An 18371-nucleotide genomic window follows, 5' to 3' on the forward strand; every position below is an offset into this window, starting at 1 on the left:
TTAGGGCTTTTGTGTAAACTATGCTTTCCAGCTTCTGAATATTAACTATCCAGTGAAAACCTTATCGCAGCACATATCGTGCTTTTTCATAAGTGCTATTTATTTGTAGATCAAGGATCTCTTAGGGAGAGTACCAAATACTGAATGGCGTGCAAGGTCAAGAACACATCAATTAAACATGACAAACAAACTCCTTACTGGGAAGCAGTTTGAAAATAAAAGTTAACAATATTCATTTGACAAACCAGAAATGCATTTTATTTAAATAATTTCATAAAAACAAAAATATGGTAATAGTGCTTAAAGATATGTAAAATGAACTGTATATTTGAAACTTTCTCAAAGGAAAAGCATCATAGCAAGGCCTTTTGCAAAGTCTTGCACTTTCACCCATCCCTGAGAGAGTTCAGTACAATATGAGAGGCTCTAAGAGACTGCTCCTTTGCAAATGCTAAATAAAGTGTTCCTACCACAATTTACATCAAGTTTGATTTCCGTAAAAAACAGTCAAAAATATAAGTAAAAATGTACTCAATCACATTGTACTGACATTTGAAGGACCCCCTCCCCCTCAAAATAGATCTATAAAGCTACTGTAAAGGTGGTATCAGCATCAAGCAGTTGCCATCCCTGTCTACCCCTAGTCATGTGCAGTGTCTGAAAAACAGGTCAGAATACTGTTCCATTGAGGATTCATAAAAATAAAATTGTTTAAATGAACCTCAAATTCCATATAATTTTGGTTGAACTCATTTTCTCAAAGTTGGCTATAGTTATTCCTGGAAATGGAGAAAATGTTGAAATTTTATTAATTTGTTTCAAAAAGCAAGGTGTGTGTTAAGAATGCTATGCCACAACTTATTTATAACTGCAACAGTGATTATTTTGTGGTAAGCGTCCAAACACTTTAGTCAAACAAAGTAGGGACCACAAGTAGTCTCAAGTGTTTTAGTATATAGTCAACAGCCATTTAATCTGAATGTCTACATACTGAAATATTCAGTAGAATTTAAAGGTAAGTACCCCATTATTTGAGATAATGCAGAGTGAAAATCAATTAGCGTAGTCAAACTATGCTGGATAATAAATGGGGGGATTTTTTTTAAAAACCAATTCTGTAATTTGCACGTTTGATTATAGAGATCAAGCTGAGTGCCATAGCAAACGTGCAATACTTTATTTAAAATTAACTTTCAAGTCACCAAGTTGTTACATGATCAATACCATAGTTCCTACAAACCGCATACAGTTGGATAAACCATATCCAACTAGCCCCACAGATTCAGAACTATTAATGGAATTTCCGGAAAATCAAATCCAACTTTCCAAAGAAACAGATACACCCCCCTAATGGACAGGATGCCAGCTTTCACGTTTTTCATATGCTACTTACATATTAGATAGTGTTTAATTTACATGACAAATCATGAGAATGAGTGTGGCTGTAGAGAGAGCAGTATGCTTGTTTTTTTTTTTTAAATATAAAGGTAGCAGGTTCTGGGAAAGGTCGATTAAAACACCCGAGGTTTTATTTCTTAGTGAGAACACAGAAAATTACACACTGTAACCTTTCATCACAGCGCCCCAATCCATCACACTTCATTTCTAACTAACCAACTGAGTAGCAACTCAGTAGGCAGCAAAAGTAAATCAATCCACGACCATGACAGGCAACTTGAAACTGCCAGAGACAGCCAGGTTCTGACGAATAGTACTGACGTGAAATGTTGGGATGCGCCAAATTGTAGAAACAGAACTGCAGTTCCGATAACTTGGGAGTCATTTAAAACAAGAACTCAAAATAAAAATCAGAAACAGAACCAAAACCTTGTTCCAAACAGGCATGGAAACTTTGCGTAGGGAAGAGACAATTATTGCATATGATTTCCACAGAATGAAAAGAGAGCGAGGGTATGCTGTAGGTATAAAATTGTTCCATGCTTCTTGTATGATGGAAAACCCATGACGAAACTAAATTGACTGCCGAACACCGTGGCATGTCACTTCTCAGCACAATTTTGCTGATGGGCCCCAGGGAGCAATGCTGTAGGGCCCAAGAGTTTTTGCAACCAGACAGCTTTTCACAATCCACCACAGGCACACCTGCAGACTGCATATATTCTGCATTTGAAAAGTTTAAAAGCAGCCTCCAGACACTTGCAGCTACTAATTTTGTTTTGCAGGTAAAAAGCTGTTTATTGTTTTCACAAAGGCTGTATAAAAAAATAACCATCCATGCCGTTTCCCACCCAAAATACTGTTGAGATTCGTCTCCATGAGTGCAGCCACAGTACATGTGATAGTACATCTCCCCAGCTCAACGGCATGACTTTGCAGAGTGGTTTTGGGATGCTGCTCTCCCTGCTGTAAGAACAGAGTCAGGCGTGTGGTTCAGAAAGTATCAAGAATCTAGGTTCCTGGTGTTGAATCATCAGTACTAGGAGTCCTGCCGTTGCTGGAGTCGTCTTTCGGCTGCAGCTGCCAAGGTCCGACGCCGCAAAGTAAGAGAGTCTGCATTGAGAGGTGGCCCAGAGGACATGCCCCCATTAGATAAGTTGTCTGCTTCATTCTGGTTCCTATTTACGTACCGTCTGTGAGAAAATAAATTTACAGACTGTTATAATAAGCAGTGATTTCTATCATCTCTCTCCTCATGTGGATCTCTGTACACAAATAGACTGTCCCAGATGTGCAGCTGATCAGATTTTGAAATTTCATGTGCTCATAAATATGATCAGTACAGAGCTAGATGACCGAACACTGCCAGGCTGTATGGCACCACTCCACTGAGTCAACCAAATAAGGGAACACCAAGTTTCTCTCCCCCCCGCCCCCACCTCCCCACCCCCATTCACTTTCAACAGCATCTGAGAATTGATTCTTTAATTTAAACAATTTTAATGTTGTCTGTGCTGAAGGTGACAGCAAGTCACATCAGGACAGGTTTCTCATCCTATCCAGGTACATCTATTCACCTTGACATCAAGGAAGTGTTGTATGTGCAATTACGTTTTGTTTCAATTCTGTAAACAAATCAACACAATTCAAGTGCACTCGCTCCACCCCCTCACTGTAAATACAATATTACAATACAAATTACAACTTTGTAAATACTAATCTATATACTGCAGGTTGACATAATGGCGTAATGAGGCTTATTTTAGAAAGATCTTATGCAAATCATTCTTCTCCAGACTACTCGTTTTCACTGGAAGCAACAGTGAACAGAATTAAATCTAGAATGAGGAACATGTGCAAATTAGTTGCCACATTCCTACAAGAGTGAATACATTTCAAGATTACTCGCTGGCTGTAAAACAGTTTGTTCAGTCCCAAGATCATGAAAGGTGTCATATAACAGATTAATTATTTGATATCTTTACTGTTAATTTTATACAATCATCTCATATGAGTCTATATATAATAGGCTCTTGAAGACATTCCTTAAAACCTATCCCTTTAACCAAAATTTTTGGTAATTGACCCGAACATCTTCTCTGACTCCATAACACTCCTGTTAAGCCTTAGGATGATTAACTATATTAAAAGTGCTATAAAATGCAAGATATCAATCAATTATTTTTGCTAATTCACTAACATGCTATTCGTGAATGTTACAGGGAATGCCTTGGTAGAAATACGTTTTTGCTCAACATTCCAGAAATTCAGCCTGCTTTGCGATTGCCTCCTTAGCTGGGGAAGCAATAGGCTTTTCTCTGCTTCCAGCAAATAAACTTTTCCCAATTCTTGAATACAAAAAGATGATATACTGGAAACAGAGGAGAAAGTTGCTTGTTGCAGAAAATTAGAACACAGGCTGACTGATTCAATTCAAGTCCATGGTGCATGTGTTATCAAGTCACTGAGTGTCAAGATTAAGATTTAATTTTAACACTTGTTAAATTGTGATGTGACTAATAGCAGGATTAGAGGCCCTTTTTGCAGAGTTACTGTTCACCAGGCATTGGTACAATTAAGTGAGGTTTAGTTTTCATAATGAAAAACTGGTCGCGTTTCCAGCCATTTTTTCATTTATAGCTTGTGGTAATACTTATTTGAAAACAGTGACAAAATCACCACTTAAAAGTCCAAATTTGCCTTGCTATTTTATGCAATCTCTCATTGTAGTCTAACCCTTGGAGTCCAGGTATCAATTTGGTAAATCTACACTGCATTGCCTCCCAGGCCAATATATCCTTGAGGTATTTCGATCTTCAGCCTTCTTAAATCTGTCTCCAGCCGTTGACATGGTTGATCGCACTATCTTCCTCCAACATGCCTCCAGTGTTGTCCAGATGGTTCTATTTTTACCTTCCTAATAGTAATCACCTGAATAATTTGCGATACCTTTGCTTCTTGCTCCAACACTCCTGTAGCTAGATCTATACTTGGCTACCCACTATTTCTCATCCATTTACTGGCCTTCAGCACCATCATCCAAAGGCAGAGCCTTATTCATATGTATCTTACCACCATCTCTCAAAACTCATTCACGCTAGCTAAATTATCAGACTCCTTATCTGCATCCACTACTGGGTGAGCAGAAATTTCCTCCAATTAAATATTAAGAATGAAACTATTGTTTTTGATCCTCACTACAAACTCGGTGTCCTTGCCACTAACTCCTTCCATCTCTCTGGCAACAATCTGAGATTAAGCCAGTCTGTTTGCAACCTTGGTGTCACATTTGATCTTCAGTTGACCTTCCAAACTTATATCTGCACCATCATCAAGACCCGCTATTTCTATCTCTGTAACATCGCACCCAACGTAACCCTGGCTTTAGCTCATCTTCCACTGAAATCTTCATTTATGCCTTCATTGCCTCTAGAGTTGACTATTCTAATGCACTCCTGTCTGGTCACCACATTCTACCCTCTGTGAACTTAAGATCATCTAAAGCTCTGCTGCCTGTATCTTACCTCACACCAAGTCCCATTTCTGCATCACCCTGGATTCACTGAACTACACGGACTCCTGGTGAAGCAACATCTTGATTGTAAAATTCTCATTCTTTGGTTTCAATTCCCTTCATGGCCTCACCCCTCCCCATTTCTGCAGTCTCCTCCAGCCCCACAACCAAGATATCAGCACTCCATTAATTCTAGCCTCTTGTGTATCTCCAATTTTAATTGCACTACTATTGGTGGCCAGGCCTTCAGCTGCCTGGAATATCCTCCCGACAAGTCTCCACATCTCGATCTTGCTTTCTTCTTTTTAAGACACTGCTTAAAACCTACATCTTTGAGCAATCTTGTGGTCACTTGACCCGATATGTTCTTATGTGGATAGTGCCATCCTTTACTTTATAATGTTCCTGTGAAGCAGTTTGGAACATTTCATTATGTCAAAAGTACGATATAATTAGCTGTTTGAGTACCAAGCTGAATGTAGTACTCCAAGCATGTTATAACTTTGTATAGGCATGGTAAATCTTTCACCCTCTTATATTTAAGTCCTTTAGAAGTCAGCATTTCATTGGTCTTTTTGATTATTTTCTGTACCTGTCCATGATAATTATGATCTGTGTATATGGGTCCCCAAATCTCTTTGGACTTCCATTGTTTTCACCATGTGCAATGGATGCTTATTTCTACTTCTTAGGTTCAAAGTGGATGACCTGACAACTTGGCTGCATTGGAATCTAAATGTCTTATGAAATGAAAATCGCTTATTGTCACAAGTAGGCTTCAAATGAAGTTACTGTGAAAAGCCCCTAGTCGCCACATTCCGGCGTCTGTTCGGGGAGGCTGTTACGGGAATTGAACCGTGCTGCTGGCCTGCCTTGGTCTGCTTTCAAAGCCAGCGACTTAGCCCTGTGCTAAACAGCCCCTTTCACCCATTCACTTAAATATTAATATCTCTGGATAATTTTATGCTTCTATATACACATAGCTTGCAATGCCAGGTAATTTTGCATAATCGAGAATTCATTTACGGGATGTGGCTAGACCAGCATTTATTGACCATCCTTAGTTGCCCTTGAGAAGGTGATGAGCTGTCTTCTAGAACCGCAGCAGTCAGAGGTGTAGGTACACCCACAGAGCTGTTAGTGAGGGAGTTCCAGGATTTTGACCCAATGACAGTGAAGGAATGGCAATATATTTCCAATTCAGGATGGTGGTGACTGGGGAGAGCATCCAGGTAGTGGTGTTCCCAGATATCTACTGCCCTTGCCTTTCTAGATGGTAGCAGTTGTGTGTTTGGAAGGTGCTGCCTAAGGAGTCTTGGTGAGTTCCTGCAGTGCATCCTGTAGATGGTAAACACTGTTGCCACTGTTTGTCGATGGTGGCAGGAGTGAATTTTTTCAGAAGGGGTACCAATCAGGGCTGCTTTGTCCTGTCACACTTCTGACTTGTCCATTGTAAGATGCTGGAGAGGCTTTGGGTAGTCAAGAGGTAAAGTACCTGTTGCAGGATTCCTAGCTTCTGACAAGCTCTTGTAACCACAGTATTTAAGGTTAATCCAGTTCAGTTTCTGGTCAATGGTAACCTCCCAGAATGTTTACAGTGGTGAATTCAGTGATGGTAATTCCATTACGTTATGGGTCAATGGTTAGATCCTCTCTTCTTGGGTGACGGTCACTGGTGGTTACTTGCCACTTGTCAGTCCAGGCCTGGATATATTAGTCCAGGTCTTGCTGCTTTTGGGCATGGACTGCTTCAGTATCTGAGGAACTGCATATGCTGAATACTGTGTAACATCCCCATTTCTGACCTTATGATGGGAGGAAGGTCTTGGATGAATCAGCTGAAGATGATTGGGCCTGGGACACTACCCTGAGGAACACCGCAACCACTTTCCTTTGTGCCAGGTATGACTCCAACAATGGAGGATTTGCCCCCCGATTTCTATTGACTCCAGTTTTGCGAGGGCTCCTTGATGCCAAGCTCAGTCAAATGCTGCCTTGATATCAAGGACAGTCACTCTCACTTCTACTCTTTTGTCAGTGTTTGAACCAAGGCAGTAATGAGGTCAGGAGCTGAGTGACCCTGGTGGAACCCAAACGGAGCATCAGATGGAAGGTTATAGCTGCGCAAGTATTGCATGATAGCACTGTTGATGACCCCCTTCCATCACTTTACTGATGATCTAGAGTAGACTTCGGGCAGTAATTGGCCAGGTGGGATGCCTGTGCAGGTCACACCTGGGTAATTTTCCCCATTGTGCCAGTGTTTTAACTGTACTGGAACAGCTTGGCTAGTTCCAGAGCACAAGTCTTCAGTACTATTGCTGAAATATTGTCAGGGCCTTTGCAGTATCCAGTTCCTTCAGCTGTTTCTTGATAGTTGGATATGTTTTCTTTCTATTCTATCATCCAAGTCATTAATAAATGATTATTTGAACACTAGTGCTAGTTTTATCCTGCAATTTTTTTTTTTTTTTAATTTTAAATTTAAAGTACCCAATTCATTTTTTCCAATTAAGGGGCAGTTTCGTGTGGCCAATCCACCTACCCTGCACATCTTTGGGTTGTGGGGACGAAACTCACGCAAACACGGGGAGAATGTGGAAACTCCACATGGACAATGACCCAGAGCCGGGATCGAATCTGGGACCACGGCGCCGTGAGGCAGCAGTGCTAACCACTGCGCCGCCTTTATCCTGCAAATTAAAGTACTGTCCATTATTCCAAATCTGTCTCCTGACAATAATTTGGCGCCGTGATGCAACAGTGCTAACCACTGCGCCACTGTGCTGCCTTTATCCTGCAAATTTAAGTACTGTCCATTATTCTGGGCAGCACGGTAGCATTGTGGATAGCACAATTGCTTCACAGCTCCAGGGTCCCAGGTTCGATTCCAGCTAGGGTCACTGTCTTTGCGGAGTCTGCACATCCTCCCCGTGAGTGCGTGGGTTTCCTCCGGGTGCTCCGGTTTCCTCCCACAGTCCAAAGATGTGCAGGTTAGGTGGATTGGCCATGATAAATTGCCCTTAGTGTCCAAAATTGGCCTGAGTGTTTGTTGGGTTTGGTTACTGGGTTATGGGGATAGGGTGGAGGTGTTGACCTTGGGTGGGGTGCTCTTTCCAAGAGCCGGTGCAGACTCGATGGGCCGAATGGCCTCCTTCTGCACTGTAAATTCTATGATTCTATGATATTCCAAATCGGTCTCCTGACAATAATTTGCTTCCAATTCCATGAGCTTCCGACCTGGCTAACAGTCTTTTAGGAGAGACCATATCAAATGCTTTCTGCAGGTCCATACAAGTAACATCCATAGACACTCCCTTCTCCAGTGCTTTAGTCACCTGTTCAAATATATAAATTAGGTTTGTCAGACATGACCTACTCTTCATCCATGCTGGCTCCCAAAAAAGCTGAAAATATTCAAGGGCTTCAGTCACTTTATCGTATCTTTTGTTAAGACAATGATGTAACCATATCAATTAAACAGAAGGTTAAAATCCAAATTAACATCTTCAAATTAGATTTTTTTTCTAAAATTGCACAACCTTTTACACATTTGTACAAGTCTCCAGGAATTCCCATAATGACAGAATGTCCTACTGGTTGTCAATCAGAGTCTAAACACAAATTTTCCAACCCCTGAATAGCCACCTACCTCCGAGCTTGCAGCAGTAGTTCTTCTTTGCGCTGAAATAACATTTGTTGTCTTTCATCTGCCGACTTTGAGAAGCGACTTCCCCGTGCCTCAAAGTCTTCAGTCAGAACATCAATTTGTGGAAATTCAGCGCCAGCTTCAAATGTCTCTTCCACACTTTGGCTAAGTTCAAGGGTTGGATGCTCAGTCTGAGGATGTGAAGACGACACTGCCACATTAATAGTGTACACTGGCATTCAAACTGATTCATAGTAAAACTATAACCATGAAAAGTGCAAACAAGTGATGAACAATTTGTTGGGAAGGTAAATCTGCAGAAGCCATCAACATGCAAAATATTACAGTACCTGCAGCTTTAACCTTTACTTAATTCGAATGCATTGTCAATGAGTTGGGTAGGAGGAGGTTTGTAGGTTTTGCCTTGCACTATATAGTGAGCCTGTGGAATTACAACAGGAAGCAGTTGAGGCCAAACATTGTATGTTTTCAAGAAACAATTCAATATAGCACCTGGGATAGGGTGGGGAAGAGAGATTAGACTATTGAGATGGACAATCAGCCATAATGACAATGAATGGTGGAGCAGGCTCAAAGGGCTGAAAGGCCTCCTCCTGGTTCCATTTTTCTGTTTCCCAAATTTGGATCAAATATTATGCAGAACAAGGGATCTTCCTCCATCACGGAGGCTTGATTAAGAAAAGTGAATTGAAATGAAAAAATAATGAGTTAATCAGACTGACCCAGGTGTCCAATTATTTATCTTCAGGTTGTCTTTCTTCGTTAAGTAGGGAAGGATAATTCAAAATTAAAATAGCAATGACTTCAACTTCTAACTGGCACTGACCCTACTGAACCAGTACGTTTCAATTTGAAGTAACCACAAACCTAATGAGAATGTAATTAAAACTCGCCAGGACATTCTGGTTCTGAAGTTCTGGGTCTTGCTATTGTGGAAGGAGGCGAAGCCCCCTAGCCTGGAGGCCTGGATTAATGACATGGCGGGGTTCATAAAATTGGAGAGAATTAAGTTTGCTTTGAGAGGGTCTGCACAGGGGTTTTACAGGCGGTGGCAACCGTTCCTAGATTATCTCGCGGAGCGTTAGAAGAAGGTCGATCAGCAGCAGCAGCAACCCTGGGGGGGGGGGGGGGGGGGGGGGGGGAAACGAGAGACTGTCTGAGGGGATGGACGAGCGGGAGATAGCATGGAGGGTGGGGGGAAATGGTACGTGCGGCCAAGAGCCAGTGTATAAAGCTATGTAAATATACCACGGGGCAGCACGGTAGCCTTGTGGATAGCACAATTGCTTCACAGCTCCAGGGTCCCAGGTTCGATTCCGGCTTGGGTCACTGTCTGTGCGGAGTCTGCACGTCCTCCCAGTGTGTGCGTGGGTTTCCTCCGGGTGCTCCGGTTTCCTCCCACAGTCCAAAGATGTGCGGGTTAGGTGGATTGGCCATGATAAATTGCCCTTCGTGTCCAAAATTGCCCTTAGTGTTGGGTGGGGTTACTGGGATATGGGGATAGGGTGGGGGTGTTGACTTTGGGTAGGGTGCTCTTTCTAAGAGCCGGTGCGGACTCGATGGGCCGAATGGCCTCCTTCTGCATTGTATAATCTATGATACCATCTTGCCTTGTATATATCTTGCTCAGGGAGAATTTGCGTTATTTTGTTACGGGGGGGGGGGGGTTATTGTTTGTAAGGGGAAAAAATTGTGTTGTTAAAAAACGTTAATAAAAATATATATTTTTTTTTTTAATTAAAAAAAAACTCAGCCCGCCGACGATAATGGGATACTATACCACCTTTGCACATCCGCATTACTCTACCCACCAGGTTCGTAATATTCAACCTACGACGCCGCGCCCAATCCCCGACACCTGGACCCTTAAGGACCGAAAATGATTCCCCGCAACCAAAATGGCAACCCACCCCAATCCAGCCTTCCCCGATGCAGTGAACACCAAATCTTCCCCTTGTTCAACTTATAACTGGAGAAGCCACCAAAGCTCTGCAATATACCCCGGTCCCTAAGGTACGGCAGCAAATCATCTGCATATAACGGCACCCGATGTTCCACCCCACCTCGAATGATCCCACTCCACACATTTCAGACCCTCAAAAGCAATGGCCAACATCTCAATTGCCAATGCAAACAAGGGAGACATCGGAGACCCCTGCCTTGTACACCAATGCAACCAAAAAGATACCGAGCTGTGTTGGTGCAAACACTAGCAAATGGGGCCGTATACAGCAACCGCGACACAAACCCTGGTCCAAACCCAAACTTGTCCAACACTGTGAAACGGTACCCCCCCCCCCCCGGTCATAGAACATAACAGTACAGAAGGAGGCCATTCGGCCCATCGAGTCTGCACCGACCCACTTAAGCCCTCACTTCCACCCTATCTCCATAACCAAATAACCCCTCTTAATTGGGGGCTTAAGTGGGTCGGTGCAGACTTGATGGGCCGAATGGCCTCCTTCTGTACTCTATGTTCTATGTTCTAAGATACCCGCATTGGAGTCTTCTGAAAAAACACTATGCGGCTCCCAGACTCTAAATGTGCAAAAGCTCTTGGCCTCTTTACCGGTTCTCCCAGGCCCACCGAAGATGGCCAACCGCCCCACCCAACAGGTGAGACAAAGACAATTCCCGGGTCACTGTTAGCTCCATAACCCAACCCCTCCACCATATCTATTCTCTTCACCCCCGCACCCCCACCCCCCCATAACTACTCTCTCAATCCCACCCACCCCCAAAAAAAGCCAGCAGACTGCCTGCTGCCTCAACTAACCCATTCCCAAACAATCATTCTAGACTCATCGAGCCTGACCACACTGGCCCAAATTCTCACAGCCTCTCCACCCACACCACTCCCATTCACTAGCCTACCTCTTAGTGCTAGCAAGGTGTCTCCGCCCCCCCTCAAATCCACCCAGAAACGACCAAAACAAGGGCCAACAAACCCATCCCCCAGCCCATCCTCTCTACTCCCCTGTCTAAATCACAGCATCCCAACCAAGCTTCTCTTTAAAGTTCTCTGCAAAGACTTAATTACCTGCAAAGGTTCGCATTCAAAGTATCGTCTTGCATCTTTGACTTTGTCTATATATCTGTTCCTGGAACCTACCTCTTCATTCACCTGAGGAAGGAGACGTGCTCTGAAAGGTAGTGATTCGAAGCAAACCTTAACCTGGACTTTAACCTGGTGCTGCAAGACTTCTTACTGTGCTCACCACAGTCCAACGCCGGCATCTCCACATCAAAGCTTCTCTTGCCCGCCAATTACTACATCAATTCCCCCCCCCGCAATCTACAATCTCCATGATCCTGGCCTCCAGAAAATATCCCCCAACCTACATCCAAGAAAAAGAGCAAAGACATAACACTATATTACAATATTTACAGCCACCCAGACCCAACTTTCATGGAACATAGAACATTACAGCGCAGTACAGGCCCTTCGGCCCTCGATGTTGCGCCGACCTGTGAAACCAATCTAAAGCCCATCTACACTATTCCATTATCATCCATATGTTTATCCAATGACCATTTAAATGCCCTTAATGTTGGCGAGTCCACTACTTTTCAGGCAGGGCATTCCACGCCCTTACTACTCTCTGAGTAAAGAACCTACCTCTGACATCTGTCCTATATCTATCTCCCCTCAATTTAAAGCTATGTCCCCTCGTGCTAGACATCACCATCCGAGGAAAAAGGCTCTCACTGTCCACCCTATCCAATCCTCTGATCATCTTGTATGCCTCAATTAAGTCACCTCTTAATCTTCTTCTCTCTAACGAAAACAGCCTCAAGTCCCTCAGCCTTTCCTGATAAGATCTTCCCTCCATACCAGGCAACATTCTGGTAAATCTCCTTTGCACCCTTTCCAATGCTTCCACATCCTTCCTTTTTTTTTTTTAAACAAACAATTTTATTGAGGTATTTTTTGGCATTGTAAACAGTTACAGAAATATGCAAACATCAACAGAAAACCAACACTTCAACCAAACCATAATGCACATACCTGCTCCTCTCCCATCGACACTACCCACCTATTTATCCCTCCTACTCTACTTTCGCCCCCCCCCCCTCCCGCTGACGTTTACTCTCCCGTGAATAAGTCGATGAATGGTTGCCACCTTCGGGCGAACCCCAATACAAGATCCCACAAGGCGGACGTGATTTTTTCCATACCCAGAAATTTATTATTTTTTTTTAAAATAATTTTTATTAAGGTCGCATGCTTCCACTGAAGAAGAATCCTTCGCCGGGCTACCAGGGACGCAAAGGCCAGAATACTGGCCTCTTTCGCCTCCTGCACTCCCGGTTCCTCTGCCACCCCAAATATTGAGAGCCCCCAGCCCGGTTTGACCCTGGATTCTACCACCCTCGACACCGTCCTCGTTACGCCCTTCCAAAATTCCTCCAGTGCTGGGCACGGCCAGAAAATATGGGTGTGATTTGCTGGGCTCCCGGAGCACCTAACACACCTGTCCTCACCCCCAAAAAACCGGCTCATCCTTGTCCCGGTCATGTGTGCCCTGTGCAGCACCTTAACCTGTATGAGGCTGAGCCTCGCGCATGATGAGGAAGAGTTCACCCTCCCTAGGGCATCTGCCCACGTCCCTTCCTCAATCTCCTCTCCCAACTCCTCCTCACCCTTCACCTCCACCACCGAGGCCTCCTCCTCCGGCATCACCTGGTAAGTTTCCGAGATCTTCCCCACTTCCCCCCCTCCCCTCTCCCCCCGCCCGCCCTCCCCTCTCCCCCTCCCCACCGCTCTCCCCTCTTCTCCTCCCTCCCCCCCCCCCCCCCCTCCCGAGAGCACTCTGTCCTGTACTGTGTGTGGCAGTAGCCGCGGGAATTCCATCACCTGCCGCCTGGCAAACGCCCTTACCTGCAAGTACCTGAAGGTGTTCTCGGGGCGGGGGGGGGGAAAGAGAGCCCGTACTTCTCCTCCAGCTCACCCAGGATCGCGAACTTCCCGTCCACAAACAGGTCCCCCAACCTTCGTATCCCTGCCCTGTGCCACCACGAATACCCTCCATCTGTTCTCCCTGGTACGAACCGGTGGTTCCCCCGTAATGGGGTCCACACCGAGGCCCCAGCTTCCCCCCTGTGCTGCCTCCACTGCCCCCAGATTTTTGAGGGCAGCCGCCACCACCGGGCTCGTGGTATACCTCCTTGGAGGGAACGGCAGCGGCGCCGTTGCCAGCGCCCCGAGACTCGTACCCACACAAGACGCTGTCTCCAGCCTCTTCCATGCAGCCCCCTCCCCCACCATCACCAGCGTCGCATTGGCGGCCCAGTAGTACCCACAGAGGTTGGGCAGCGCCAGCCCCCTGCTATCTCTACTCCGCTCCAGGAACACCCTTCTCACCCACGGAGTCCCTCGCCCATACAAACCCCATTATACTCCTGTTGACCCGCCTAAAAAAGGCCTTCGGGATAAACACGGGGAGGCACTGGAACAGGAACAAAAACCTTGGGAGCACCGTCATTTTGACTGACTGCACCCTACCCGCCAAGGACAGCGGCAACGTGTCCCACCTCTTGAACTCCTCCTCCATTTGCTCCACCAGCCTTGTGAAATTAAGCCTATGAAGGGCCCCCCAGCTCCTGGCCACCTGGACCCCCAAATACCTGGAGCTCCTCTCCGCCCTTTTTAGTGGGAGCTCACCAATCCCACTCTCCTGGTCCCCTGGGTGAACCACGAACAGCTCGCTCTACCCCATGTTGAGCTTGTACCCCGAGAAATCCCCGAATTCCCCAAGGATCCTCATTACCTCCGGCATTCCCCCCACCGGGTCCGCCACATATAGCAGCAAGTCGTCCGCATAGAGCAACACCCTATGCTCCTCCCCACCCCGCACCAACCCCCTCCAGTTCCTCGACTCCCTCAGTGCCATAGCCAGGGGTTCAATCGCCAGTGCGAAGAGAAGGGGGGGCAGGGGACACCCCTGCCTCGTCCCTCGGTGCAACCGAAAGTACTCGGACCTCCTCCTGTTTGTGGCCACACTTGCCATCAGTACCTCATACAACAGCCTAACCCACCTGACAAACCCCTCCCCAAACCCAAACCTCTTCAGCACCTCCCACAGGTGCCCCCACTCTACCATTTCAAAGGCTTTCTCAGCGTCCATCGCCATCACTATCTCCGCCTCCCCCTCCCTCGCTGGCATCATGATAACGTTCAAAAGCCTCCGCACATTCGCGTTCAACTGCCTCCCTTTCACGAACCCCATCTGATCTTCGTGGATGATCTGCGGCACACAATCGTCAATCCTCCTGGCTAAGACCTTCGCCAGCACCTTGGCATCTACGTATAGCAACAAAATCGGCCTGTAAGACCCACACTGCAGGGGATCCTTGTCCCGCTTCAGGATCAAGGAGATCAGTGCCCGGAACATCGTCGGGGGCAAAGCCCCCCCCCCCTCCCTTGCCTCATTGAAGGTCCTAACTAGCAACAGGCCCAACAGGTCCATATATTTTTTGTAGAATTCGACCGGGAAACCGTCCGGCCCCGGTGCCTTCCCCGCCTGCATGCTTTCTATCCCTTTGGTCAGCTCCTCCAGCCCAATCGGGGCCCCCAATCCCGCCACCAGTCCATCCTACACCTTCGGAAAGGTCAATTGGTTCAGGAAGCAGCCCATCCCTCCCTCCTCCAAAGGGGGCTCGGACCGGTACAATTCCTCATAAAAGTCCCTGAAGACCCCATTGATGCCAACCCAACTCTGCACCACACTCCCTCCCCTGTCCTTAACTCCCCCGATCTCCCGAGCTGCGTCCCGCTTCCGAAGCTGATGCGCCAGCATCCGGCTTGCCTTTTCTCCATACTCTTAAATCGCCCCCTGGGCCTTCCTCCACTGCACCTCCACCTTCCTGGTGGTCACCAGGTCGAATTCGGCCTGGAGGCTGCGCCTCTTTCTCAACAATCCTTCCTCGGGCACCTCCGCATACCTCCTGTCTACCCTCACCATCTCCCCCACCAGCCTCTCCCTCTCCCCCCGCTCCTTGTGGGCCCTAATGGAGATCAGCTCTCCCCTAACCACTGCCTCCCACACCAACCCCACTCGGACCTCCCCGTTATCGTTGGCCTCCAGGTACCTCTCTGCACTTCCTCGGACCCGCTCGCTCACCTCCTCGTCCGCCAACAGCCCCACCTCCAAGCGCCACAGCGGGCACTGGTCCCTCTCCTCCCCCAGCTCTAAGTCCACCAAATGCGGGGCGTGGTCCGAAATGGCTATCGCCGAGTACTTGGTATCCCCTACTCTCGCTATCAGCGCCCTGCTCAAAATAAAAGTCGATTCGTGAATAAGCCTTATGGACATGAGAAGAATGAAAATTCCCTAGCCCCCAGCCTTGAAAATCTCCAAGGGTCCACCCGTCCCATCTGGTCCATAAACCACCTCAGCACTCTAGCCGCCGGTGGCTTCGTACCTGTCCTAGACCTGGAGTGATCCAGTGCCGGATCCAGCACCGTATTAAAGTCTCCCCCCATTATCAGGAGCAAAACCACATCCACCTTGAGCCCCTTCAGGTGCACAAACACGCGGGCCTGCTTGACCGGCCCATTCAGTCCCCTTACATTCCAGGTTATCAGCCGGATCAGGGGGCTACCCGCCCCCCTCCCCCGCCAACTAGCCATAACCCCTCCTCGGCCAGCCACGCGCCCGCACCGCACACCCGGCCCGTTCCCCACGGCGACAGACCCCCATCCCGACACCCCCCCCCCCGTCCCGAACCCCCCCTCCGCTCTCTCCAGCTCCCCCTTGACCATACTAGCAGCAACTCGATTCCTCTCTCTCCTCCTCCTCTCCCTCCCCCCCCCCCCCACCCCGGTCTAGGACCATCCTAGCTGTTTTACTCCCCCCATCGCACTTCCGCAAGTCAGCGGACTCCTGCTGACCCCGGCCACTCCCGCCTCTCCTTCGACTCCTCCCATTGTGTGACACACCCTCCTCTTCCGTTCCCCATCCGCAGGCTCTCCCCCTCCAATCCTAAGTGCGGGAAACAACCCTCGCTTCCCCACCCCGGCCCCGCCCCCTCCAGCGGGAAAAGGCCTGCGCTTTCCACCTACCCGGCCCCGCCACCTCTGACGCAGCTCCTTTTACAGGCCCAGTCCCCTCATCCCCAACTCGGGCCTCCCCCTCCCCGCAGGGCCCCATCTCACCGCCACCCATCCACCCCTGTTCCATTTGCTTACCCCCCTCCAAGAGACCCCCCGATCAACCCAACCAAAACAGTGCCCAACCTGCCCTAACCACCCTCACCGACCAGAAAGAGAAGAAAAAAAACCCAAGAGCAAAGGACCCCCCCTCAAAAAGTAACACATCAACCGCAATCCCCAAATGCCCATCCTGACCCTCAATCTGTGTCCAACTTCTCGGCCTGAACAAAGGCCCACGCCTCCTCCGGAGACTCAAAATAATGGTGCCGGTCCTTGTAGGTGACCCACAGTCGCGCCGGCTGCAACATGCCAAATTTCACCCCCTTCCTATGCAGCACCGCCTTCGCTCGATTGTACCCAGCCCTCCTCTTCTCCACCTCCGCATTCCAGTCCTGGTATATTCGAACCTCCACGTTCTCCCACCTGCTGCTCCTCTCCTTCTTAGCCCACCTGAGCACACACTCCCGATCAGCGAACTGATGAAACCGCAGCAGCACCGCCCGCGGAGGCTCGGTAGCCTTGGGCTTCCTCGCCAGCACTCGATGGGCCCCTTCCAGCTCTAGGGGCCCCTAGAAGGACCCCGCTCTCATCAGCGAGTTCAACATGGTGACCACATAGGCCCCCACGTCCAGCCCCTCCAGAAGGCCCAGAATCCGCAGATTCTTGCGCCTCGACCGATTCTCCATCTCCTCGAACCGCTCCTGCCATTTCTTGTGGAGCGCCTCGTGCGCCTCCACCTTTACCGCCAGGCCTAAGATCTCGTCCTCATTGTCAGAGATCTTTTGTCGAGCCTCGCGGATCGCCACCCCCTGGGCCGTCAGTGTCTCCAGCAGCTTATCAATAGAAGCCTTCATCGGCTCAAGCAGGTCCGCTTTAATCTCTCTGAAGCAGCGCTGGATACCCTCCTGCTGCTCATCCGCCCACTGCATCCACGCTGCCTGGTCTCCGCCCGCCGCCATCTTGTTCTTCTTCCCTCGCACCTTCTTCGGGTCCACCTCCACCTTTTTAGTCGCCCCGCTCCTGGTAAAAGCCATATACTGTCGGGGAACTGTTGTAATCTCCGCCCCACACCGGGAAACGTCGGAAAAGTGCTGTTGGGGGCCCTGAAAAGAGTCCGAACGTCCCTTTTTGCGCGAGCCGCCCAATGTGCGACGTAGCTCCGCATAGCAGCAACCGGAAGTCTTCCACATCCTTCCTATAATGCGCCGACCAGAATTGCACGTAATACTCCAAATGCGGCCGCACCAGTGTTTTGGACAGCTGCAACATGACCTCATGGCTCTGAAATTCAATCCCTCCACCGATAAAAGCTAACACACCATACGCCTTCTTAACAACCCTCTCAACCTGGGTGGTAACTTTCAGGGATCCATGTACATTGACACCGAAATCTCTCTGCTCAGCCATACTGCCAAGAATCTTACCATTAGCCCAGTACTCGGTCTTCCGGTTATTCCTTCCAAAATGAATCACCTCACACTTTTCTGTATTAAACTCCATTTGCACCTCTCAGCCCAGCGCTGCAGCTTATCGATGTCCCTCTGTAACTTGTAACATCCTTCCGCATTGTCCACAACTCCACCGACTTTAGTGTCATCTGCAAATTTACTCGCCCATCCTTCTACGCCCTCCTC

At 47.9% G+C, this 18371-nt stretch overlaps 1 protein-coding gene across 1 annotated transcript in view; it reads right to left on the bottom strand.

The window, feature by feature from the left end:
- Positions 1 to 235: 235 nt before the first annotated feature.
- The window catches only part of amfra (autocrine motility factor receptor a), a 90461-nt gene continuing 72325 nt past the window's right edge, over positions 236 to 18371 (bottom strand). The window contains exons 13-14 of the mRNA XM_072518535.1: positions 8565 to 8752; positions 236 to 2591 (exon numbers count right to left, since the gene is read on the bottom strand). Coding sequence (XP_072374636.1) covers positions 2438 to 2591; positions 8565 to 8752 — 342 coding nt within the window. The 3' untranslated portion in view covers positions 236 to 2437. The remainder of the gene's footprint in view (positions 2592 to 8564; positions 8753 to 18371) is intronic.

The sequence above is a fragment of the Scyliorhinus torazame genome, chromosome 10 (genome assembly GCF_047496885.1).
Source record: "Scyliorhinus torazame isolate Kashiwa2021f chromosome 10, sScyTor2.1, whole genome shotgun sequence".
Taxonomy (NCBI): Eukaryota; Metazoa; Chordata; class Chondrichthyes; order Carcharhiniformes; family Scyliorhinidae; genus Scyliorhinus; species Scyliorhinus torazame.